Below are 26,573 nucleotides of genomic sequence, written 5' to 3' on the forward strand. Positions count from 1 at the left end.
AGGGAAGGGAAGGGAAGGGAAGGGAAGGGAAGGGAAGGGAAGGGAAGGGAAGGGAAGGGAAGGGAAGGGTGAAAGTTGCCTCCGTTTAAATTTTAAAGTATATTGTAAGTATATATACCTTGTAAAGCGCAAATGTACGAACACAGTATGTTGCCAATTCAACAGTGTCTAAAAGGGTCACTTGGATTAATCCATACGTTTCAGTGCCTCTGCTTGGCCAGTATTGATCACACTTCACCTGCAGGGAAACATATGTAATTAATTAATACATTTAAAACTAACTTATTACATATCTAAGTGTATATCACTGTAGGTTTTCAAAGAATGTGGAATTAGAATATTCAACAACTGCTAGGGATTCAACACAATAATTTTACTATATCATCCACAAGAATTGCTCTTCTATTTGTAGCTATTATAATGTCTTCATCCATAATGATTATTTGAAAGTCAGTGGGATATATAACTAAGAAATACTAAGGAGAGACAAATTAAAGTAAAAAGAACTTATAGTAGCTAAAAATATGACCTATATCTTCTGCAATTTAACTTTCACAGTCCAATTTAATAACAGCACTAACCCACTCAAGGCAGGCAGACAATTTTTTTAATATTTCACATTAGTCCCCAAATACACAAACTGTTGCTTGTATGCTAATATTTACTACACACAGAAAATCTCAGTAAAAACCTAAATTTTTTTAGAAATAATTTTAGTACATGGATAAGTGAAAGAGCATTGACAACTACCAATTGTACTGTGAGAAAAAGTTTCTGTCTCAGATCAGTGTTACAAAACACGTAACAAAATTCTGTTCACAGGCATTTAAAACACATGGTCTGATAGAGTTCATCCATCAAATTTTAAGAGACACAGGACATTTCATTCAGAGAAATCTCCATTTCAAAACACAGTTTATAATATTAAACAGCTGAAATAATTCTGTATAAAATGGTACATAAAAGAACCATGCTTCTCATCATTGCGAAATCATTTATTTCAGCTAAAAATGGTATTTTTTATGAAACCTACTATAAAACCAGAAATACTGAACCCCTAAAACAACCAGAAGACACAGTATAAAGTAGTATGAGGATTAACAAATTGAAAATGTTTTGCTTTCAGTGACTGATAGATTAAACTGTGAGTCAGCCTCCGTTCAATATATTCTTATCAGCCTTGCATACAGTAGAGAAGTGTATTCTGAGACCAGTAATAATATATTGCATTTCCTTAAGGAATGTCTTTATTTATAACTCTAAGCAAAACATATCAAATTCTGTGAGAATACACAAACGGTAAGAAAACACACAAGCAGAATATTCCACAGTATTTCTGATAAAAATGTGAATTATCATGTTTACTCAAGAGAAAAACTGGTGATTCCTACAAAATGGAAAATTAAGAAATGCATCTTTGAAACTCAAGTATTCTCCAGGCTCCTCACTCTGCACAGTAGTTATTGAAAAAGACTTAGAACACTTTGAAACTGTCCAGTCCTGACTACCTTTTGCTTGCACATCACTTTATTTCGAGACTCACCAGTCAGTGATCGTTAACAGTTCTGAAATCACAGTCTGAGAACTAGTAATCCAGATAAAGAGAAGAAAATATTCTAACCACTGAAGCAAGAGATGAACATTCGTCAGAGGCAAAAACAAACTGACAATTTTTTACAGGAATTGATAGCTTAATTTATAGATAAGGAATTGGAATAAAGTAACTAAAAAATGTTCATTGTTACTACAGTCTTAAAAATGAGATTTATAGCACACAAAAGCCTCTTATTTGGAGGAACAAAGTAATTATTTCCATGTGCCATTTATTGAAATACTGAAAGAGTAAGTATTGCAGGTGCTCCATGAATATTGGTGATCTATTTGCAAGATTCTGGATACTAAAAGAAGTCACAATGATCTTTTGCAAATCAGACAGAAAGATCTATTTTCAACGGCATTATTTCAATATAATTATAGTAAATGTAGTTTCATTTTATCATTAATAAAGACACAGTGTAACTTGTTTCTACATCAGTTACGTGTATTTTATTTTAGATATTATTTTAGATTTTTTTTTAAGAGAAATAAATGTTTTATTTTTATTTTGCATAGTAATTGAATGTTAAGCATATACTCAGATTTAGAAGGCTGTAGAAAGTTGCTCCTTTTCAGTTAGGCTGGGAAAAAAATAGATGTGCCTAAACTTTTAGGTGCAGATGTTAGTGGTTTTTTGTTGTTGTTGTTGTTGTTGTTGTTGTTTTTTTTTTTGTTTGTTTGTTTGTTTGTTTGTTTGTTTGTGTTTGTTTGTTTGTTTGTTTTTGTTTGTTAGATAAATAAAAGGGGGAAAAAACAAACAAACTCCAATAATCTTATAGTTTTTTTTAAAACACTTACTGTGAGGGTTAGCTGATGCAGAGGCAGGACTGCTGCTGGAAGCAGACACTAATTGTTCAAAAATAAATACAATTTGTAGACAAGTGTATCTACTTCTTGAAAGTGGAAACTGATTAAAATAAGTATCAAATATTCAGAAAGAAAACCTAGCTTTGGATTAATGTGCATTTGACCTTCTGAAAGTGTATGTGGAGCATAAGCTGATGGAAATACATATTTTATTGCTTTTGCCTCTTGATTTATTTGTCAGAACAAGAAGTCTTCAGAGATGTGCCCTTGTGCCCTTACCTGCCTTCTACACTCTTTTGCTCTGTGATCATAAACTTTACCTTCCCAATACCCCTAACAATTTAGAGTCCAATTTATCTTTGTGAAAGATCACAACAATGTTTTCTATTGGTCTTCACCACCAGTAGAGAATGAGATAATAAATAAAATGAGTTAATTGTTAAGACACTATTTTCTGAAATAAAGGTTCTGTTTATATCCTATGTTAAGATTCCAGCCTTCAGCACTTAAAGTAATTTTATTTTTCAGAGGTTACATATTAATGTTCTTTTCAGAAAAAAAATCTCAAACCCCAAAATGCAAAATTTAACACTAAATGTCAACAAGTCAATTCTGAAACTATTTGTCAAATTATTTTTTGCTTTAGCTCTTCGGTTTGTGCTTAACTTCCCTGTCTGTGGTAAAGGCAATTTCTTTCTCACTTTTATATGTTGTTTGGGAAAGAAATACCTTTCATGTTGTAAGGTATGGAGATGATAACACACACACTACTTCAGAAATACAACTGCAAGTATTATTTATGTTCAGAGTTATTTTACAAAGTACCTTTGGTGAATTTCATAGTCCTCACCTTCTTATTCACCCAGCACCCTATTCCAAGAGTTGATCTTTTCCACTGCAGACTCTATTCACTCAAACTGAATGAGAGCTTTTCTGTGCCACTAGCTGTACACAGTTACAGAAAACAGCTTTCACCAATAATTCTCTAATATTCTCTTGTCTGTCACTAAAGATGGCAAGATGAACCCAATAGACATATGAGCACAAAAGAACTCAGTGGTGATTTACTTTCATTATCTCATGATCATAGGTTGCACACTGCCAAAATCATTACATCTGAGATCAGAGCATCTCTCAAAAGACTACTAAATATACTATGAAGTGTTTTATGTATCATAGTAGTAGAGGTAGCTAGAAGACATAACTAATGATAACCACATTCTCTTAATTTGGCCCTCAAACATACATTTTCTTTCACTACATTTCTTCCAAAAAGACCATGCATATACTAGCTCTTCACAGAAGTATGAGCATTCACTGAAAAGACAGCTTTAAGAAAATGTAAATGTTTTCTTTCTGTTAAAAATGAGAAGCTGGAGACTATTTCAGACTTGAGGTGTTTAAGTAGCTACAGAGTTCCTAAGAATATTCATGGATATTCACACTTCAACAAGTCGCAGACACTAGAGAAGGTGCTGCCATGCATCAACAGAGCTGAAGGAAGTGTATTTCCATATGGACATATGAATAGAAAGATTCCTGACATTCAAGGGTACAGAAATAATTTTCCAGTAAAAAGTTCCATCATTCAGGCTGAAAAGCCCCTTCAGGAGATTCTTAACACGAGTCAGCTGTTACAGGTCATCTGAGATTATATGGACCAAAAGCAGATCAGGAAAGAGAGAGTAAACTAGTAATAGGCAGATTCCTGTGGTACATTTGTTGCTCTAAGAACAGCATATGAATTACGCTCAATCTGGAATAGTAAACAACAGCAGTACGTAACAAATTTATTGCTCTGGTTTTCTCAGTAATTATAGTCTTTTGCAAACAAACTTTCTAATGACATTTTCAGAAAGCCTTTGTTGAAAAATAAAGTATGTCTACATTGATGCTGAATTATAAAAATAATCATGCAATAAAAAAGGTAGTGCCACCTGCTGGCATTGGAAACTGCCTCAAAACCAGTTTAGCTAGCTTACTGCCCCAGACATTCCAGCTAATGTTCTGTCTCTAAGCAGTTGTTACTCTGAAGCCATTTTCCTTTTGCAACAATGCCTTGCCATGTAAAGGTTAGGCTGATTTGAGTTTAAAGATGGTAGGCAATGACAATAGTATATGAGATTGTAACACAAAAATTAAAAAAAAAAAAGTCATCTGAATACAGAAAGATATTTGTAGAGCCTTAACTGAACAAGATTTGGTCAAGTGTTACTCATTCTCTAAATGACAGATTAAAAATATAAACTCCAATTCAGCAGTAAGGCTGAAAGTAAAACAGTTTGAAGTTTTAGATTTTGCCTACAGATAGGCATTAATTTTAAGAGGACGCTAAATGCTGAAACAATTGAGTACCCAGGTATAAAGATCCTTCTAAGTCCCGCAAAATGTACTACCAAAACAATTAATTGCTTCCAGAAATCTGGGTTCTTGAATCCATTTTTTTACTAGAGGAAAAAGAACATTTCTATGCACTGCTGAATAGTAATGATTTACAGTAGGTATGTACCTGTGAGTAGGTAAATGAAAAGACATTGATGTTTCATCTGGAGAAAAGGAGGCTCAGGGGAGACATTATTGATCTCTGCAACTACCTGAAAGGATGTTGTAGTGAGGTGGAGTTCTGTGTTCTCCCAAGGAACAAGTGATAGGACAAGAAGAAATGGTCTCAAGTTGTGCCAGGGGAGGTTTAGATTGAACGTTAGGAGAAAAATTCTTCACCAAAAGGGTTGTAAAGCACCTGGAAACAGGCTGCCCGAGGAAGTGTTTGGGTCACCATCCCTGGAGGTATTTAAAAGCCGTGTAGATGCGGCATTTAGGGTCATGGTTTAGAGGTGGACTTGGTAGAGTTAGGTTAATGGTTGGATTCAATGATCTTAAAGGTCTTTTCCAACCTAAATGATTCTATGATTGTTGAAGCTCAACTGAACTAAGTATTTGGTGTTTAAAAACTAGCTAGAAAATAAGCACTTCCGCGGTGCAATAGAATTTTATTTATGGTCTTATTTACAATAGCCTCAAAAAAGAAGTTCCAAATAGGATTTGGAGACAACATAATCATTTCACAACAAACTTTATTTCTCTGCACGTCAACCCTCATTACAGCCTTACTTTTTGAAATTTCTGGGATATGATTAGTAAGCTAATTGTTATTACTGAAAGATAACTGGTAATTAAAAAGATAGCCCCAAAACTGTTTCCATTCTGATCCTTATGACAAAGTGTAGTGCGGTTATTGAAACTAAATGAAACAGATAGTAAAAGGAATCTTGGGCATGTTTGAAATGTGTTCTCTATCTCATCTTTCATCTTAATCTGTACAAGCCAAGAATAGCTCAAAACGATATTGCTAGCATCAACGTGAGATGCCCTTTTTGAACTTGTCCGAAGAGTAAGGAAGACAGGGTCTTATTGAATTCATTTTGAAGGACGAGTCTGTCAAGAAGTTACGTACAGCAAGATTTTCCAAAAACGTCTTGAAAAGATTTATATGAATGGAACTAAGGATTAAAGTGAATGGGCTGATTACTTTTTGCTTCATCCTCTTCCTGTACTCAAGGCTGATCACTGTGTGCAGCCTGAATAATCTTTTCACTGAACAAGATACTACATTACAGTATGAACCACATATTGAACAATTCAGCTTACTGTTCAAGTGCTCTAGTGACAATCTTCTATTGTCCATGCAGGAGAGCTCTCTCTTTCAGCTACTTTGAGTATTATGTAAGAAATCAGTGAAACAAAATAATCAGAAGAGTAAAATATCTACAGAATTCTATTGTTCCTAAATTTGTGGGTCATCTGAAACCCAGAAGTGAATAGATGAAACAGCACAAAAATGAGAAACAGTATACTGGAGAAAATTTTTGGGACCTTAAGATGTTTCAGTTTGGATTGTGACTTCTGAATGGAACTTTGAGTCATGGTGAGTTTTCTATTGCTAGTTTAATACACATCAAATTCTTAATCTCATTAATGTATTTAATTTATTTCATTTCAGTTCCTGTGATATCACCCAGAAAGACCATCTAGAAAAACTGTCTATTACCAACAGGTGCCTTTCAGTAGCCAGCTGTATCCATTAACTTCCTGAGAAAATTGAAGAAGATTTGTAAATGATGGAAAATGTAAATTATAATATTCTCTTTCAGAGACTCTTGTCTGAAGAATTTAAATTTTCCAGGTGTATTTCTCACCATAAAGGAGAACTGGTCATGAGTCTTTTACCAGAATCTCTTAGATAAGGAACTGTGTGGTTATAATACTAAATTTATTCTCCGATCTTTTCAGTCTTAAATTCACAGAATCATAGAACCACTATGGTTGGAAAGGACTCTAGGATCATCAAGTCCAGCCTTCACCCCAACAATTCCCTAACCACCAGACCATAGCCTCAAGTGCTACATCTAATAATTTTTTGAACACCTCCAGGGATGATGACTCCACCATCTCCCTGGTCAGCCCGATCCAGTGCCTAACCACTCTCTCAGTGAAGAATTTCTTCTTAACATCCAATAGAAACCTCCTCCGGCACAACTTGAGGCCGTTTCTTCTTGTCCTATCATCAATAATTTGGGAGAAGAAATTGATGCCAGACTCACTACAACCTCCTTTTAGGTAGTTGTAGGGAGAAATACTCTCCTTGAAAAAACTCCCTGTACTGAAGTAATAGGCTGTGGTGCTACATCAAACATACACTAATCATTGGATTTTGAAAAACGACATTCAGAATTTTTAATTTTTCAAAACTTCTAATTCAAAATGTCAATGGTTGTTCTCTACCTGTGTCATAGCTTCTCTACCTGTATTAAGAGAAAAAGTATATGAGGTAGTAATGTATGACTTACCTCAACAGCAAAGCAAATGAACCAAGGAAATTAAGCAAAATTACAGAGTTATAATACAGTTTTGTCTAAAACACTGGCTATATACTTGCCTCAGGGAAATTATGTTTTTGACAAAACTGCCACTTTACCCTAACAGCTAAGAGAATTCACTTCATTTATGGACAGAGAATCACAACACACACACACACAAAAGAAAAAAAAAAAAAAAAAAGAATAGTTGCCTTGAAAAATACTTGTGGTAGTGCCAGGTATTGCCATATCATTTCAGGTAAGTGTTGTAAACAGTTCTTGAAAGCTTACAGTAGAAGTGACTGAACAAAATATCCTATGGAGTTAGCTCCATTCTTGACACTGTATTTTGGAAACTCTGTAACAGTTTAACACAAATCACCTTTTCTGCAAAGTTTATTTCTTCCTCTCAGAGCCCCCCAGGCAGGGAAAACAGTTGATTGCCATGAAATTATTAACAGCCTTTCACATGCTGGAAGATTATGATGTTTTCCTTCACTCTCATATCTAAACCAAATCCAATTCTTTCTGACCTTCGCCATGCTTCATTTCTACAACTTCTGTTACTGTTCTCTTCTAGGTTCTCTGTAATTTACCATCATCTTTTGGTGATGGTAGTCACCAAATTCCCACCAACACAGGACATTCATTCTGTATGTCCTCAACTCCAAACATGTATAAGCTGAAATAAATAGACATGGCACGCCAAACCTACTTTCAACCTGTGTAGTGACGTTACAGCACTCCTTTTCACACAAAATAACACTGTTTATAGTATGGCATTTCCATAGCTGTTTTGCTGGGTTACACAATAGTCTGAGTTTTAGCTGAGGCACCTCAGGACAGCACTTCCACCTGTAATGTGCCTAGAAAAGGAAACTTTACACTTCATTGGTGAGTGCTGTTTATGTTAGTGGACAACTAGGATTAGATTCTCACATGAATTAAGCAACTATCACTGCCTGCATTTCAGTGAGAGCTGAGCATGTCCCTGTCCTTGCACCTCTGAGAATTCTTCCATAATAAACAGCCATATGGTTGAGTTTTACAATTCTGACACAGTAACTGGTGACTCCAGCTTGTATAATGGTGTAGGAATTCTTGAACGGTGGCCATCACATTCTGTTACAGTGAAAAAAAAAAAAAAAAGTACAAACCTACACATTTTTATTTTTATTTTTTAAAATCTGGTGAACACATGGTCTACTTGATTTTGGATTTTCTTTTAATGGCAGCTCTCTCATTCATTCAAAAACCAAAATAAAATTCTGATAGTACATTATGCAGAAGTTATAGGCTTGCCATTAAAATTAGGGTGTGAACAATGAAAACTGCACATTTAATTTTTCTTTAGGAAAACAATGCAATTCAGTATGAAAGAATGCCATCTGCAACACATGCTCTATCTGCTAATATGTTTACTGGAAGAGATGTTAACCTACCTCTTACCAGACAAAGACATGTATATTTTTCTAGTTGCTCCACAACATAGCTAAAAATTTTACTTCTGTTTTCCTGTGCTTAAGAAAAATACACACTTCTACTTACCTGTGCTGCCCAATACAAATCACCAGCACAACTGTTAAGCATAAATCAATTACATTTTGTCTAAACAGTAGAATACAGATGCACTTGGGAGCATATTGATATAATCTGTAATGAGTTTTTAAGTGCACATATTGATGACTTTTCTACTCACATTAGTGAGGATGTCTTATAATAATTTATTTTCAATCCACTATTTTGACAAGTAATAGCTCCAGTATTACCTGTCAAAACATACTTAGAAGGAAAGAACTGAAATTTGCTTCTGAAGCCCTGCACAACAAATGGAAAAACTACCTTAATCACAATCACATAAAATTCTGCTGCACAACTTGAATATATTTGAAAGATCTTAATGCATTTCATACAGACAAGAAAACAAAGCTTTTATTGTTCTTTGCTTGTTACTGTTGTGCATGCTTTGTTTTAGATATGAGGTCAGCAATGATAGTTATCATTGCCTACCCCGCCATCAAAAAATGAAGATTCATTAAAGATGTTACCAACTTGCACATTTGGAGTAAAAGAATTTAAGTTTTTTCCCAGACACGTCTTTACGTTTTCTCTGCCTATAACAACACTTAAAATTCGCTGGTGTTCAGAAATTGATTTCAAAATTATTCTTACTTAGTTCTAAGGTACAATTACACTGTGCTTATTCAATTGTTCTTGGGCTTTGTACTACTTGATTCTGAAAAAAGCTCCCCAGATTTCATTTAATATATCCTACTCCCCCCAGAGAATACCTGAACACTCCAAACAAACCCCCCAAAATTATTTTACTCTACTTTCCACCTTCAAGACACACATCTTCATCTACTTGATATTTCTTCTGTCACCCAATCTCCTTTTTTCTAACAAACTAGAAAAAATTAGTTGAAAGACCCTGTGTTCTGATTTGGGGAGATTGAGAGTTGTTGCATGACATTTGGGACAGCAAAAGTATCTACTTATCATTGCAGTAAACTCAGGAATAAGTTAGCCTGGCTTTCCCTGCCATAGTGCCCGTTCTTCTGACTCTCTCAGGTGTCAGTGATGGTTTGAGAGGAGCTAGGTCCAGAGACTTTTAACTATCCTTAGATGTTCCCACAGAACTGGTAGAAGACCCATGAAAATAGTCCACTTAATTCAATACTGGGGAACAAACTCTGAGATGGGTTACATTATTTTTCTACTCAATTTGTTTCTACCTCCCTATGCTGGGTTTGTGTCTGGTGGGGTTTTGATAGTTGGGGAGGGAGCTGCTGGTGTGGGTTCCTGTAAGAAGCTTTGGGAAGTTCCCCCAGCTCCGAGTTTGTCCTGCTTCTGGCCAAGGCTGAGCCAAACAATGCTCTGTGATAATATATTTAGAAGTGGAAAAACCTGTTGAGCAACTTCTTTTGTTTTGGGGGATTTCTTTTGTTTGAGAGAGGAGTGGGACCTGAGAGAGATGACACTGAGGTCAGTGCTTTACAGCTTTCCTTAGTGTAACACAAAAATGCTTTTTTCTGTTCCCTAATTTGCAGCTTTCAATATTGTTCCTTTATTTTGTTTAAACTCAGGTATGTGACAAATATGCTACCAACACTGTTCCATGCACTACCAGTGTGTACAATGCTTTTTGATATAAATTATGTGCATGATAGCTGAATGATGGGACTGACTTTATCTCTGCAGTCTGGTTTAGGTCAAGTGAGATCCAGGTGACGACATTTCATACAAAGCCAACTAAGTGTGAAAGGTTATAAGTAAAAGAGCTTCTCTTTTCCTGCAGCTTCATTTTAGGAAAACAAATTAATAAAGAATTCACTGTAACATCTTCATTTGATGTGCTCAGCTGTAAAATACATATATTCTCAAAGCTGAAGTTACTCAGATATATAACACATGTTAATGAACCCAATTTTTTCTGCAGATGCAATTAAAATCCCCATCTTTATCTATGCAGTCCAGGTTAAAAAGGCTGATATCAAGCAGCAGGACTACATAAACGAAAAAAAAGCAAGCTAAACAGAAATGATGACATGGAGATGGAAAGCAGATGAAGTCCCAGAGAGAAATGATCCTGCCTTGCAGCAGAAATAATGATCAGGCTGCCAAGACACAAAAGCAATCAAAAAGGAATCAAAGGAAAAAGAAAAACAAAATTAGAGAAGATCTTAATCTCTAATGGTATGTAACAGTGTTTGTATTTCATGTTTGAAATTTCAGTTGGTCTCCTGCTATAAGGATATGCTATGTAAGAACGGATAAGAATAAGAAAAATAAGCATAAGAAAAAATAACCATGAAATGTCATTGTATTCTTTTCTCACACAGGGATTCCCGCTGCTGGCTCACCATCAATACCATTAATTACACTACGTGCAGATGTTGTACGAGGAGAAAACGTCACTGCCATGCCATATTCACAGAGCTGCAGGATCTAAGACTGGAGGTGAATTAGCTACTGGATACCTGGTCTCTAATGCTCTGCCTTGCGTGTATCAAACTCACTTGACCTATGAACACACAGTGAGCTAAATATGCACAAAAAATACACAAACATAAGCATTGCACAAACAATCCATTGACTAGATTGGTCTCTCACTATACTCAGGGAATATATTGCTGCTAAATGCTAATCACTTCTGGAGGTGATTACTATTCTGATCAATGTTTTTTTTTAGGGTGCAGTCATCAAAGTCTAGAGTTAGCTTAAAACTGCTAAGCAGTTATTGGAGGGAATGAGTAAAATTTCATTTAGTTACATCAAAACAACCTTCTAGACAGTGGCTGTCTGTGGCCTGCAGTATTAAGATAAACTCAAGTATTTAAGTACACTTTCTGCAATGGGTTGCTTATTAGAATCAGATTTTTTTCTTAGCAGTAACTTCATTATATAGAAAGTAATTAGTAAAGAAATGGGCAAAATTTCATTCGTTTAATTCCAAATGACTGTTAGTGCCTAGACTAGACAAGGCCTGTAGACTCGAGATAAAATTAAAATTTCTGATAAAATTACCCTCTGCTATGCACTAATTGCCTTCAGGTATGTACAGGCAGTGGTGTTAATGTAGGTTGAATTTACATGTGGAAAGTGATTCTACAATTACAATGCTATATGTTGCTTAAACTGTAAAAAATGTACTCTCTTTAAAAAATCTGGTAAAATGGTAAAAGAATGAGCCGCCAGAAAGGAATCACTGTTTCCAAGCAGTTCAAGAAGTTATGTAATCATTGCAATCATAGGATTCCAGCCATGTGAAAAAAAACCAAACCAAACCAAACCAAACCAAACCAATCAATGCCAACATAGAACAGCATTAGGCTTTATGGTGCATTCTCCCATGTTCCAAGTTTAAAAATGCAAATACATTTTCATTTTGAAATACAGCTCCTCCATGTCTTACTCAAATATCAGCTATCATCTGATTACATCTATAATACATTTTTACTGTTACAAAAGTTTTTCTGGATGACAAGTCCTGTCTCATCCTTCCTAGTCTCTTTCTTTCTTTTTGAACTGTTCTTGAACTGCTGTATTGATAGCTTTTCTAACATGTTTCCCTGAGCCTCAGGTACCTTAGCTTCTTGTATTGCTAAGGGCGTTCCACTTGCAACCCTGCAGCCTGTCTCCCACATGCAGCTCCCTACACCTTCACACAAGTTCCCAGGACAGAGTACCCCAGAACATGTGTAGTAGTATTTTTCCTATAAAACTCTGTTTGTTATTCATCTCCTGGAGTTATACTTGCAAACCCTAATACTGATGTCATGGCAGGTTCCCCAGGGAGGTGGTAGAAACTGTTGTAATAATCACTCCTTCTTTGTGCCCTTTTCTGATTTCTACATTTGGTTGTAGCTTTTGGTATACACTACAGGATGCATTAATGCATTTGCTGAAACCTCAGCAATGGACCTGACACACAGCACCTTCCCCAGTCAACAGGTGCTCCCAGCCACAACAGCAGCAACATAAGGCAGGACCAATCCATGAGGAGTTCAATTACGTCTCAGCATAAAATACAGTGTTATTCTGGGAAAAGTATGATGGGGAAACCACCTGCTCTACTGGAAAGGATGCTGAGGGCTGGACATTCCTCTTTTTGATTGGTTACTGAGAATTTTTTCCCTCTTCCAACCATGTTTCACTTAGTTTATATTTTTTTCCTTTCACTCCCCCTTCCCCCAGATAACTTCCACCATTAGAACTGATGAACACCATCAAATAGGGACCTGTTAATAAATCTTCATCCAATACACAGTGGCTTGTTACTACTTTTTCCATCACATTCCTTATATAACAAAAAAAGTATTATTACTTTTGATTTCCCTTCACACACAGCACATCTTTTATTATAACACTTCAATTGTTAGAACAGTGTCTTCACATTTAGTCTTTTACTTTCATAATTTTACTTTGCCCTGTAAAATTGAAGTTGAAATACCATGGATAATTTTGCATTATATTACTGCATATGCTGTTGCAGATCTTTTCTAGCACCCACTATGTGCTAAAAAAAATTTCCTGTGTTTCTTAAGCAAATCCAAATCCTCAGTGATCTTAAGTAATGTTTAATCTATATCATATAAAACTGAAAACTGAAAGGTGTTGACATACATGAACTTTCTCGTAACAGCATGATACAAGTGTTTTCTTGACACAATAGAGGAAGCGCTATTTTCAATCACCTCCTGATATTTCCATTATGATTTAAACAGGAAAGAAAATAATAAAATCACTGCGGACCAAGAGATTTCCAGTTTTTCAGAGTATGAAAATACCTACAAAATAAGTGCTGTGACCTGGTAATTTCGCAGGGGATATTACATTTCCTATATTCATAGTAATTTTCATTGTATAGACACTTTTAACTGGTAGCAACCTAAAAATAAGTCACTTCTTCTGCGTATCCAGGAGGCAGACAAACATATATACATGGAAGAGACAGAAATCTTGTGTAAGGGATTACTCAGCTGCAATATTGTTAACATTGTATATGCTTCCTTACCCTGGATCTCTCCTCTAGTTTTGTCATCATGACAACAGTTGCACCTCGTTGCTCCCACATCATTCTCCAGAAGTCACCAAAGGTTTCTGGCAATGCGCCTTGTGTTGCTATATAAGCATTCTGCTTTCTGTATCCATCTATGTAGTTGGCATTGATATAGTCACTGCCTGGTATACCTGCAAAGAGAGAAGAGGGAAAACTCAGGGCAGCATGGTGCTGTCTTGTTGTACAAAGGCTAAAAAGTCCTGTGACACAGCTAGATATAAAAGTAGCTTGAAAATCTATAGCAGATGGAGAGACCTGGGAGCTGGAACAGCAGCATTTAAAAGCTGGTCTGACACTGCCTGCAGTCACCCACCAGTATACCAGCCTCTCCCTAAACTAGACAGGGGTGCCTCTTCATGAGATGCCCTGAGTAAGCTCCATTTAACGCTCCTGTTGAGCTCATTGCATTTCTTTTAAGTATAGAAAAAGGGTTAATGTTGCCAGACTATTAGTGGTACTGCTACATTCATTTTTCCCATTAAGTGGGAAGGTAACTATGACCTTTATTTTAACAAGTTGCATTATGTAAATCAGGTTTAAAAAATGGTGGAATCTGCTATACAGTGTGTGTATGAAATAAGGCCCTCTGCAAGCCTGAATAAACATTAAATGCATGAAAAGAAGGTGGAATCCAATACCTGTGGGCACACTGGACCTACACCGTCAATTGCTTGAGGCTCAGGTATTTCGGACAAGACTTACAGAGGGACTTTGAGTGTGTCTACAAGACACATGTCCACACTTTGACCCACATGGAAGTAAGCCAGCTCCTAACTGTAATTTCTCTAACTGAGAGTGGGCAGTGCCATGACTGTACTGAGAGCTGGAGCCTAATATTCTTCCTGTGAAGGATGAAGAGGAGTATTGGCTGAAGATCATGTTACTAGTCTGGATTAATAACACAGCCATGCTCATAGAAAGCAGTAGACATTGACCTACAGGTCTCAGTCTGATCTCCCCTGGATTCAGCAGTGCAGTATTCAGCTTTTAACTCAAACTATGTGGATGTTGGAAGACAAAGCATGGCAGCCATCAGTTTTGATGTCACTGCTGTTTTTTCAACTGATGACTTGAGGAAGAAAAGATGTTCATGTGAGATGTCAGTGCTGGTGGGATGGTAAAGCAGTGTTCCACACATTACTGCAGTGCTAATCATGGAAATGTTCCCAGAAGAGTTACCTGAAATACAGAACTGTGCATTTTAAAATGATACAAAAGGTTTGCTAAAGTAACTAACAGAAGTTCCCTCTTTAAGCAGAAATGAATGATTTATGTTTACATGCCAATCTGCCATGCCATGGTGCAGGTTCCACGAACTATTTTAAAAGAGATTCAAGGTGATAGAAGCTCCCTGAATTATCCTAAAGCTGTAACTATTGCCACTCCACAAAGCAAGAGCTGAATTTCTTTGGGTATGAAACACAATAAATTATTGAGCATGTTTAAAGAAATGTTTCTCAAGCTTTTTGCCAGAAACTGATCCATCAAATCTATTCTGATGTATTTTCTCCTCCTACAGATCCCAAACCAGGAATGACCAGAGCTGCATGCTCCTGTCTTTCCTGGCAAATGTCTGCAAATGTCTTCCAAAATAATTTGAATTTGAAAAGAAAGTAGAGGTACCTTTTTAGTACTTCTTGTTTGTTTGTTTTTAGCTACAAACTGGAGTTTCTCCATTCACTCTGGGGAAGCTTAGTGTTTCATTCCACTACTTACTTAGCAATAAACAAACTCAGTGATTAACTGTGACACTAATTAGGACCAAATATAATCTTGAAATTATTCAGATTTTGGTTTATTGTAGATGTAGTCTGGCATAAAATGTTTCCTTTATGACCAAGAAAGAATAATAGATTTTCTTCTTTTGTATGCTCAAGTTGTATTTAAACCCAAACTTTAATTTTATTTGACTTTCCATACTGTTAAAGGAAAAATCTGGCAGAATATTTTATGGAAGGAAAGATTTTTTAACTTCAGCAGCACAAGAGAGGCTGCAAATGGCACTGCTCAGGGAAGATGCATGGATGGACACAGGAAGACTGGCTGACTATGATTAGAACTGATTAGTCTCTTCTGAGAGAAAAAATTAAAAACCAAACCAAACCAAACCAAAACCAAAAAAACCCCAACTTTTAAAACCAGCACAATTTATAGCTGAAAATCATGACTTTCCACCATGAAAGGCAGAAATGGCAGTTCAAAAGCCTCCCTCTTACAGACTTGCAACTTTTTTACATGACACTTCTTACTGTGGATGTTGGAATTAATGATTTAGAAAATATAACTGCTAGACACAATGCTGTATTTTCTTCCTTTATCAAGATAATAAAACATTTTTTGCACAAAACAGATGAGAAAGAAAAATGAAGCCAACAGGAGAAATCTACACCAACTGGGTATTATTACCAAAGGAACTGAGAAAGCTGGTTAGAAATGTTTTCTGCATAAATTAGAATTATATTATGATGCCTGGTATCACATTTTGAAGCATATGTTATAAATAAAAGCCTGAGGAAAAAATGCAAAAGAAAAACAACACTTTGTAAAGTGGTTAAATGATCTTCTGGGAAAGCTGTCCTCTGGAGCTGATACTGCACAAACTCAGCGTGAAAATTAAGCATGAGAAGTATTGCAAACTGTGCTACAAATCTTAGCAGTCAATCCTAGTACCTGATGTAAAAAAAATTCAGACTGTCTAAAATTGTAGATAGTCCGTCTACTTACTAAGTCCTATTAAAAGTATTGACAAATCATATTAAAGTAAGTAACTTCTAAATTAAATATACCCTAATTCTTTAAATTAGAATAAAGAAAAGCTTCTAGATTACAAGTTCCTTGATCACAGATGCAAGTAAGAAAGTACTAAGGTTAACAATTACTCATATTTCCAAAAAGGTTTTCTTCCCAGCTAGGTTAAAGTAGAAATTTCTACTATTTTGCCACTTGCTTTTTATCAAGAGGAGATAAAAAAAATCCTGTATATTCTAAGGCCATTAGAAAAAATCCTTTTACAAGGCAATTCACCTTCATGGTACATGAAAAGGATGTGGCTGGAAAATGGATAGGACAGTCCACTTTCCACAGATCCTCTTAGTGACCTAACTATTGCAGTTTTGGGAAAAACTAGGTGCTGCTCCAACACTTTGCACTGGGAGATTTTCATCAAGGGTTTATCTCTAGCAGAATATAGTACTCTATAGGGTTATATCTCTACTGAGATCAAGAGAACAATAGGAATCATATTGCTCAGCGCCATTGTCTTTCCCACCCACAATATCCATTAGGTGTTTTCTTTGTTCTCCATCCTTTCTCATTGTCCCTTCAAGTACCTAACACACACTTCTTACAGGGAGTCTCTTTTCATCACTGTTTTCACGCATGACCTCAGTTTCACATCCTGTTCCAAAATCCTTTTGTATTCTGTAACACCATTTTCTCACTCTCACTTTCCACCTCACATTTTGCCACAGAAGTTTTTGCTTCATCAGCTATGTCCCCCCAACGAATAAACTTAAAGCCCCCTAGGGAGGGTGCTACTCATAAGATGCCTAATGAAGCGTGTATAGTTTAAAAATAACATATACAAAACCTGAACATCTGTAAATATCTATACTGACCAAGCAGAAACAATTATCAAAGGCAAATAAACCTAAATATTAAAATGTCACTTTCTGTAATGACTTTTCTGGGCATAACCTCATTCTGAGCTGAGAAAGCTGAACAATTCTCTGTCAAATCTAATAGGGCAAAAACAATCAAACGACAACTAGAATGACTGCAGTACAATGAAATCCTACAAACCTTTGTTAGCTGCGGTAGCTTGAAGGCAACACACCCACAAGCACAGCAACAATTACAATCATTGCTTAGATCTGGGCTTATTAGTTAAGAGAGGTCAGTTGTTCTGCAAAAGCATGGGTCAAATAAGGGGACAAAGTAATGAAATTCTGCCTTCAGTAATATTGATATGAACCTTAGCTAAGTCTATTGGCATCAGTGGGGTTTGCTGCAGATTTAGAATGGCTATACTTAAAAGTATAAGTTTAGGGTAATCCACTCACTATAACCTGACTTTTACAAGTTTCATGAAGGCAGAGACACAATTTCTTCACAAAAAGTCAGACAAAGACTAAGCTTCCAGATCATGATTTTACCGTAACTATTTTCTAGTAGCCTTTTCAACTATGGTGATGAATGATCATAGTCTGCAATCTCCTTATTCTGCCAGACAGGAATTAGGCACAACGGAAGAAGAATCAGATGAGTAGCTGAGCATAAAAGACATTCAGTTTTCAAATATCTCAAGAGAACAAAGCAGTCCAGATTTTAGAGAGTAAGAGCGAATGAGCAGTGAAACAAAATTTGCCAATGCCACAAATTAAAGTGCAAAAGATTTAAAAAAATGAACCCAATACCTCCTGATTTATACTGAGACTATACTCCTGAACTGAGATGACAGTGCTGTTTGCTGCAACATAGACTCAGGCCCACAAGGCCAATAACATAGACCTCAGAATTATTCACTTGATCTCCTGAAGACAGTTATAATTTTAAGTAGTTTTAATTAGACTTCAGATATTATTCATAAAGTGAAATCAAATAACGAAATTATTTCAAGCCTTTAGAAAGTCTAAATACTGAGCAGCCTTTCTATTTAAAACACATTAAACTGTAAACCTTTGTTATATACTGCTCCCCTAAGAGATGTGCTGTTAATCATAAAAAGAGTGTGAAATAATAGGATTAAATTCTGTCATGCTTGTAAACAAGTTGGAAAAATAAAAGATGAACTTAAATGGCTACAACTGGTTTAAAGCAATGACTGATATTTTGAACTATGTCAGGGCAAAAATGAACTAAGGCAGCTACTAGGTTCCAGTAAAAGCTTTTTATGTGAAAGATTTTGTAATATAAAATCTATACAGTTAAGGAGATTATCAAATTCAAATGGTCTAGGCACAAATCTACACTGTAAGAACACACTGAAAAATGAAGCAGCACAAGTCTAATGAAGATACTGTAATAATGAACATTGGTAAAATGAAAGCTTTGTAAAAAGACTGAGGAAAATTCACTGTTATCATCCTGACAATGTAAAGTAGGAAGGAAATATAAATGAGAGAAAAGGAAAACCTAAGGACGGCTGGATTGTTAATGGACTATTAGGACTAAGACAATCTGGTGAAGAGACAAAGGATGAATAATACCGAGTCTCAAAGTGAAATGTTAAATTACAGAAAATTATGGAAAGAAGGTAATATCAAAAAGGGTAGGGGCAAAAAATGCAGAGGTAAGGACAAAGAAAGGGATTGTGTAAAGGACAGAAGACATATTTGGAAGGTAAAGGAAAAGGTGAGAAATATCTGAAAAGGGTGAAATGTAGGGATGGAAACTAAGAACTAGGAGCTGAAGATACGAGGGCAAGTTGAGAAACTTGGTAAGTAAATAGCAGAAAAACTGGCTGGGAAACAGGGGGAACTCTGTGAAGAACAAGAAAAGAAGGTTGGATTGGTTTGGTTCCATTTGGTTTGGCTTGGTTTGCTTTCATTTGGTCTGGTTTGCTTTCATTTAGTTTGGTTTAAAACGTTTGATAGTATTAAGAAGGGTACAGAATGCAAGTAAACAGATTGTTCAGTGCAGTTCCTCAGAGATCTAGATAACAGCATTGTGCCCACACACTGGCCACAATACATTGATATATCAGTATGTTGCATGATAGTGCAAAGCAGATACTGAAATCCAATGTGAAGTCTTTATATTGTGATTACAGCTGTCTGAAACTTGATTGAGTGATTTTCCAGCTCTTTAAGACTGAGTAACATCAAAATTATCTATCAAACGGGTCTTTTTTTTTTTTTAATAGGAATATTAATTTATACCTCTCAGTGATGCACTAAAAGGGCTGATGAGTGCTTCTACTAATACAAAATAAAATGATTACTATTTGATAATTCCTGCAAAAAACAGTTTCAGTATGAGTGTCCACAGTGCATTGTGAGGTGCCAAATCTTCCCCACCCATTCAAGAACAAAGTCACTGGACATTTTGTTGACGCCCTCTTCAATGGACAGGACAGCATGGATGTGTATACAGGAAAGAGTCAGAATTGTTCCGAGCTGATTTCAAGGGTATAAAGAATGACACCATTTTTGTTGCTAAATTACAACAATATAACAGCATATGTATGTAACAGCATAGACCAAAACTATACTCCTACAACTTGTCTCAGCATTGTTTTTGAGACAGCAACAGGGTCTCTACTCTATGAAGTCAGCTTCACTGATTTTTCTATATCCTCTTACCTCATCACTAAAATACTTTGTTGTCTTTAAGGCACTCCAAGCTTGCAGGGAGAAGAGGCATACACTTTAAGTATGTAATTATTTATTGTTAGCAGAATGCAACACAAATACCACATGAGAGTGTAGATAATTTGTATAGTCCGTGACTGTTCAGTAGATGTTCAAGGATTTATACTGAACAGAATACTTCCTAAATATAAAGATGACAGCCTACATACTTGATTATAATTTACCGGTAACTGGCAATGAGACAAATAATAATATTAGCAGTTTCTTGCCTTTTTATTTCTTGACCATTTATATTACAGTCAAGCACTTCCAGATTTAGCAGCATTTTAATGCCACTAAATTTCCCATCAAACAAAATTTACACTGCTGAAATATGAGAGACATTATTTTTTAATTTTTTTTTAATCACTAGCATTATGCAAATCCGTGCCACATATGGCAGACTTTTATTCTTGGATGTCTTCTAGAAGAAGTCGCAAGACTTTTTAAAATGCAGAATGTTTAATCACTTTTTTTCACAGGATTTTATTTACTCCTTAGAGGTTTAAGATCATAGACCTAGCTGGTTTATCTTCATCTATTTTTCTTTTAATCAGTAAATTCTGCCCTCAAGTCCTTTTAGCAGCAAATAATAAAATTCTCTACATCATAAAATTCTTACATTATACTTTAAAATTCCCAGTTTCCCTCTCAGACACAACCAAAGACAGCACAACATGAATGGTGAGATTTGAAGAACATGGGAACAAAATTTTGCAAAGTAATATTTTACTTCAGGTGAAAATTCAAATTACCATAACTAATCTGAGTTTCCCTCCCAAAGGGACATCCAATGCAATAAAATTTAAACAGCGGTGAGTTTAATAATATAAAAACTATTTCTTGCAAAGTGAGCAATTATGTTGTGAAATTCCATGTTATATGCAATTAGAGAAGCCAAGAATGCAGCAAGGATTCAAAACCAAGTTTGAATACGTGTAACAGAAGTTATAAGAGGTATCAAACACTTGAAAGCATTAGTAAGCTTTGTGTTTCAGGGCTAATGAAACTTAACAATTTGATATTATTTCATTTCATTAATTTCATTTCTCTATTACATACTCCTTAAGACTTTCTAAGAATTACTTTGTATTTGCTACAGTAAGAGACAGGCAGCTGAACAAAACTGGCCTTGTGCCCCATTACAGAGTAGCAATTACAGTATACCACTTTTGTGCCACACCATCAAGAGGCAAAATGTAGGATTACAGTTTGGTAGATGCTTAGTTTCTTTTTCATATATATTTGTTCTTGAACAGGGACCAAGTGCCTAGGTGTAGAATGGAGATTCTTCATCTTAGAAAGAGTACAGTTATTACTCAAACCTCATTGATAGTGTTAGTCTTATGGCCACCAAAGAATTGCAGACAAGGCATATATGTAAAATCCAACCAAATATTCTCCATACAGCCATTAGAAATGTAATGTAGTCCACATTTAGGTCCTGGTCTAGTAACACAGGCAAAGGAGAACTACACTTTTAACTGTCTTCAAAGTGATTGATTTCCATGGTAGCATGAAAAACAAATGCAGCTATCAACTAATAAAAATGCTAGGCAGACTGTGTATTGTCATTGTAGGAATATTTACTTAAATCTTGAAAGAGAATCCCTTAGTACCAAATGCAAAGACCAATGTCCTAATATCTTAAACTTTTGTACACACACAAAATTGCAGAAAACCATGTAAAATCCAAAGGGGAAAATAATTTAAAAGGATACTATTAATCTATTACTGTTTTAAAAACAAATTATCATAGCATAAAAAGGCATTTAATACATGGTTTATATTGCTTTTTACTCCGTAAACTGAAGACTGAGAAAATACTTAAAATTACACAAATCACCAAATGAGTCAAAATCCCATTTGCGGTTTTATATCTAACACTGATATTTCAAAGGGCTATAACATCTTTCCTTATTTAGGGTCACTGACTATTGTAGGGTTAGAAATTCTAGCCTCATCGTAGCATTTCTTAGTTAAAAAAGGGAATCAAACATACAGTTTGATTGTATGTTGTCCCTGCACCTTAAAATACATTTTTCTATTGTCTTTTCCCACAGGTACAATGCTGATTTTATATTTATTTATTTATTTTTACTATAATTTTAAAAAGTAATCTAATGTACTCTGTAATTTGATACTTTTAATTAATTTGACTAATGTTTTCCATCTTGCCACTTAAATTTTCTTCTCATACTCTATGTTCATTTTCTTTAAGGGAACCAAATTTTATGGGTCATTTACACAAAGGGCAGCAGGCAGTACTCTTTAAGCATAGATGTTGAAATTTTTAAATGTTTATAAATTTAAATGTTTATAAATTAACAAATAAATTTATCTGAAATTAGATTTTTTTTCCTCTCTTCCTTCCTTCCATTACACTGTTATTTATCAAAACAAAATCCTGTGAAAATCTTGAGTCTTCTGTCAAATAGACTTATTTCTGAGTTGCACATTTTTATTCCAAAGAACTTTAGGTAACACAGAAACATAGAATCATGTTAGGTTAGAAAAAACCTTTAAGATTACTGAGTCCAACCATTACCCTAAGATTACCAAGTCCACCACTAAACCATGTCCCTAAGCACCTCTACTACATGCCTTTTAAATACCTCCCGGGATGGTGACTCCAGCACCTCCCTGGGCAGCCTCTTCCAATGCTGGATAACACTTTTGGTATAGGAGTTTTCCCTAATAACCAAATTAAACATCTGCTGGCTCAACCTGAACCCATTTCTTCTTGTCCTAGCAATTCAGGACTGTCCAATTGCTGTTCCTGTCCTTTCCTGATCATTTTCTCAGTTCTCTTGTATGAACCATGACAAAGAAAAGGGACATTTTTCTTGAATTACATCACATCTAATTAAAATACACTCTCTTTAGCGTAGAAATCAGTATTTCTACCAGGTAGTGCCAATTTCTCTACAGCTATATTCTTCTACAAGGCAATGTGAAAAATTGTAAGTGATGCTACAAAATATCTTGCCAGGATTGCAGAAGTAAATTATCATATACAAATTCTTCAAAGAATAATTTACATTTTCTAATACATCTGAGAAGCTCTTATCTATGTTATCAAGCCCATGGTATGCAGTTGCGATAAATAAGGGAAGATTTAAACTTCAATCAGTAGAATTGCCTTTTTCTTCACCAAGCAGCTAATATTAAAATGTGTTAGAGCTATAAATATTGTTTCTCCTTTACTCAATGTTTTCAGGTCTGGAGTAGCCAAAGATAAGCTGTTCAAAACTGTAAATTAAACCACCTTGCAGTTTAAGTTGTAGCATGTTAGGATTACAATAATTACGACCTTGAATATAGCTCCCTATTTTTTATATATCATAAATAAGCCCTGTCAGAGTTACTAAAGGCAGAACTTATTTTCATGTAAATTGTTTCACTTAAATATATAATTGATTATACTTGGGCCATCATTAATACCAGACTGTCAACAATATAGAATACACTGAAAATCTGTCTTCACCCCAGGAAGCAGGTTAATGGTAAGGCAGAACTGGTAAGAAAAGAAATAACTTGAGTGAGAACCAGTGCTTTTTATTGTTTTTAACACTTGCTAAAAGAGACACGATACCCAGGGCTGATCATCTTCAACAGTTTGCTTAAGTAAAAACTCTAAAATGCTCTAAAAATGCTCCAGAAGTTTTTGAAAAGTTTTTTGACAAAGAAAGATATAATGAAGAGTTCTTATTATACCCCTCTGCCAATCTTTTGGCAGTGAAATACTGAGGTTCCAACAATATCTGCATATGGGAATTTGTTTAAACGTTTTTGTTTAACATTCAGATTGTAAATGGAAAATAAAAAAAAAAAAGGAAGTTTTAAAAGAGAGTTCTCAAAATTGTCCCTGAGAATATAAAGTTGAACTGATATTTTTTCTGCATTAAGGATTTGGTAACTGAAACTCAATAATTAGATAAGTTAATAATGTAATTGATCGACAAAAAGCTCAATCCATGCATGGCTACTGCTGCTTTTGCTTTGTAGAATTAGTATAAGTAAACAGCAGTGATAATGTACTTTAGATAACACATCAGCACACTACAAGGACCTGACACATTAAGTGCTATTATGTGACCCTGTGTCAATCTTAGTGCATTTTCATCACGAATTACTGAGAATGAACATAAGAAAGCAATTGTCATTACAGGAATTTACTGAAAGTAGTTTAACACTTCTTTATGTTACTATGCAAAGATAACAGGAGGTAAAATTATACTGGATTTTAGGATTTAATTGGTTTAAGATTAAAGGTCTCCTTACCTTCTATTGCTGAGAGTAGAACTCGAGAATGGTCGTATGCAATTACATTCGCATATCTATTCTTTGGTTTGTTTACTTCCAGGTTAGAGTGTTCCCAAGTGAATTGCTGACCGGGATCAATAGACTTCAAAAGAGACAGAGGAGAAAAGAAAAGGAAACTTTTAGCTAAGGACTAAGTACTTGTATTCATAATAATTACAAACCATATGCTCCCATAATTTAGGCTGGAAATATTTTGCTTTTAGAAGAAAATTAAGACTTCAGGACACACTGTAACATACCATATCATATAATATAAAGCAGTTTGTATTTATGCTGCTGAAATTTCTGTTAGGAATTTAAATCATAAGCTTTTCAAATCCAGGGCTTTCTTTTCAGAAAGACAAGGTTATACTACCCCTGTTTTTATCTTTTCACTCAGTCTGGCAAGTGAGGGGCTCCAGCACAACACAGAATTAGAAAAAAAAATGTTGGAAATGTCAAAAACACTGGGACGAAGTGGAACAAATATTTTTGTCTTTCTCTACTACTAAGTGCACATGTTCAAACAATTCAATGTCCTATTTACTAAATAAACTCCAAACATTCCAAAAGATGTTTTCCAGAAGAAAAATAAAGTTTCTGTTCTTTCATTTTGATGCCAGACCAATACATTATACCAGCGTTGCTCAGGGAAACAACTGTATAACATCCAGGGACAACATAAAAAGACTTGATTTTTCTTTCCCTGAGTCATAAATAAGACAGTAATTCAGGCATATTTGAAATTTTAATGATCTCTTATTTATACACATGACTATATAGTCTTAAAATCACTGCTTAGTCCCTGCTTCTTTAATGTTCCAGGATGTCGTTCCTGAAGCTTGTTCCACCCTGATTCACCCTTCACCTGTAGAAATAAAACAGGCCCTACTACTTACTTTCACCTCTAGGACTGAGTTGCACATACAGCTACATAAACACAAAATACGTAACAGATGGCACCTGCATATGCCCACTATGGTAATGGCTGTATGAAAGGTCATGTCATACTGAGATATCACAGTTAATCACCTGCTGTTATACTTTCCCATTCTGTAACATTAGGGACCTCAAAATTGTTTCATTAACACATGTATGCAACTACGGTTAGCAGTTCACATCCTTTGTTTAATTCTGATAAAAAACAGCAGCTCCCTATGCCAGGTAGCTGTAATTGACACAAGTAGACCTCAATGGGGCAGTTCACCATATTCACCTTCCATGAGTAGACCAGCAACAAAGTGTAACTCGGAAGACCCATACCACCACTACAGCATCAAGCTATAACTTTTACATCACTTATCCTGACTCCTCCCAAGGTTGCAACGGCTGTGAGTCCATTTTATGCTAAAGGAAATGAAGTATGACCTGTAATCTATTATACCACAGCAAAAATATGCAAAATTAATGACTGTGATCTATTAAGATTTATCCCTTAGATTAATAACTACTATTTGGCCAGTCAGAAGGTTGCTTCATTCTCACGGATCTTTAAATATCTTACACATTTTAGTTACGCAATATTCAGAGAATGATTTTGCTTCTTTCTTGAGATGATTCAAAAAAAAATTAGTAATTTAGCCTGTCTGCCTGATCTTCGAATACTCCAGCATTTTGTTTAGGAAACTAAGTCCCAGTAACTTATCCTATCTATTAATGTCCTAGATTCAATTAACTTCTGTAAGAGTTAGTGGCTAATTCTCCTGAATTTTGTTGGATTTTTCATTACAGTCCTCTGGAGTGGGGCCTGGCTGAGCTCCCCTACATAACTTAGCTGAGCAAAGGAGTGTGATGGTTCAGGTTCTGGCTCACCCTTCGCAGACTGCTTTACCTAAAGTAGCTGAGGTAGAGTGTGTGTCAGCTCCTCCCTCAAGAGAACATGAAAAGGCACTTTTTAGAGGAATAAGGATGAAATTAAATGCTTAGGAGCATGAAATAGGCTACTGAAATTTTGTTACTGGTTTGGATATTACTCACTTGAGTTATATCTCTATGTATTTTACCAAGCTCAAAATGTTTTCTTAAACGCTTTGCTGCTCTGTATGAATCTCATTTAATTTCCACACAATTTTTGTCCCCTAGAAAGATTTTTTTTCA

General features: G+C 35.4%; 1 protein-coding gene across 1 annotated transcript in view; it reads right to left on the bottom strand.

Annotated features, from left to right (window-relative positions):
- Positions 1-24,579, bottom strand: part of LOC103782305 (receptor-type tyrosine-protein phosphatase delta-like) — a gene marked incomplete at both ends in the record, with an annotated part of 51,120 nt that extends 26,541 nt beyond the window's left edge. The window contains 3 exons of the mRNA XM_008950066.1: positions 119-238; positions 13,777-13,952; positions 24,456-24,579. Of these exons, the coding sequence (XP_008948314.1) occupies positions 119-238; positions 13,777-13,952; positions 24,456-24,579 (420 nt within the window). The remainder of the gene's footprint in view (positions 1-118; positions 239-13,776; positions 13,953-24,455) is intronic.
- Between the last annotated feature and the right edge of the window lie 1,994 nt (positions 24,580-26,573).

The sequence above is a fragment of the Merops nubicus genome, unplaced genomic scaffold, assembly GCF_000691845.1.
Source record: "Merops nubicus isolate BGI_N331 unplaced genomic scaffold, ASM69184v1 scaffold29481, whole genome shotgun sequence".
Classification (NCBI taxonomy): Eukaryota; Metazoa; Chordata; class Aves; order Coraciiformes; family Meropidae; genus Merops; species Merops nubicus.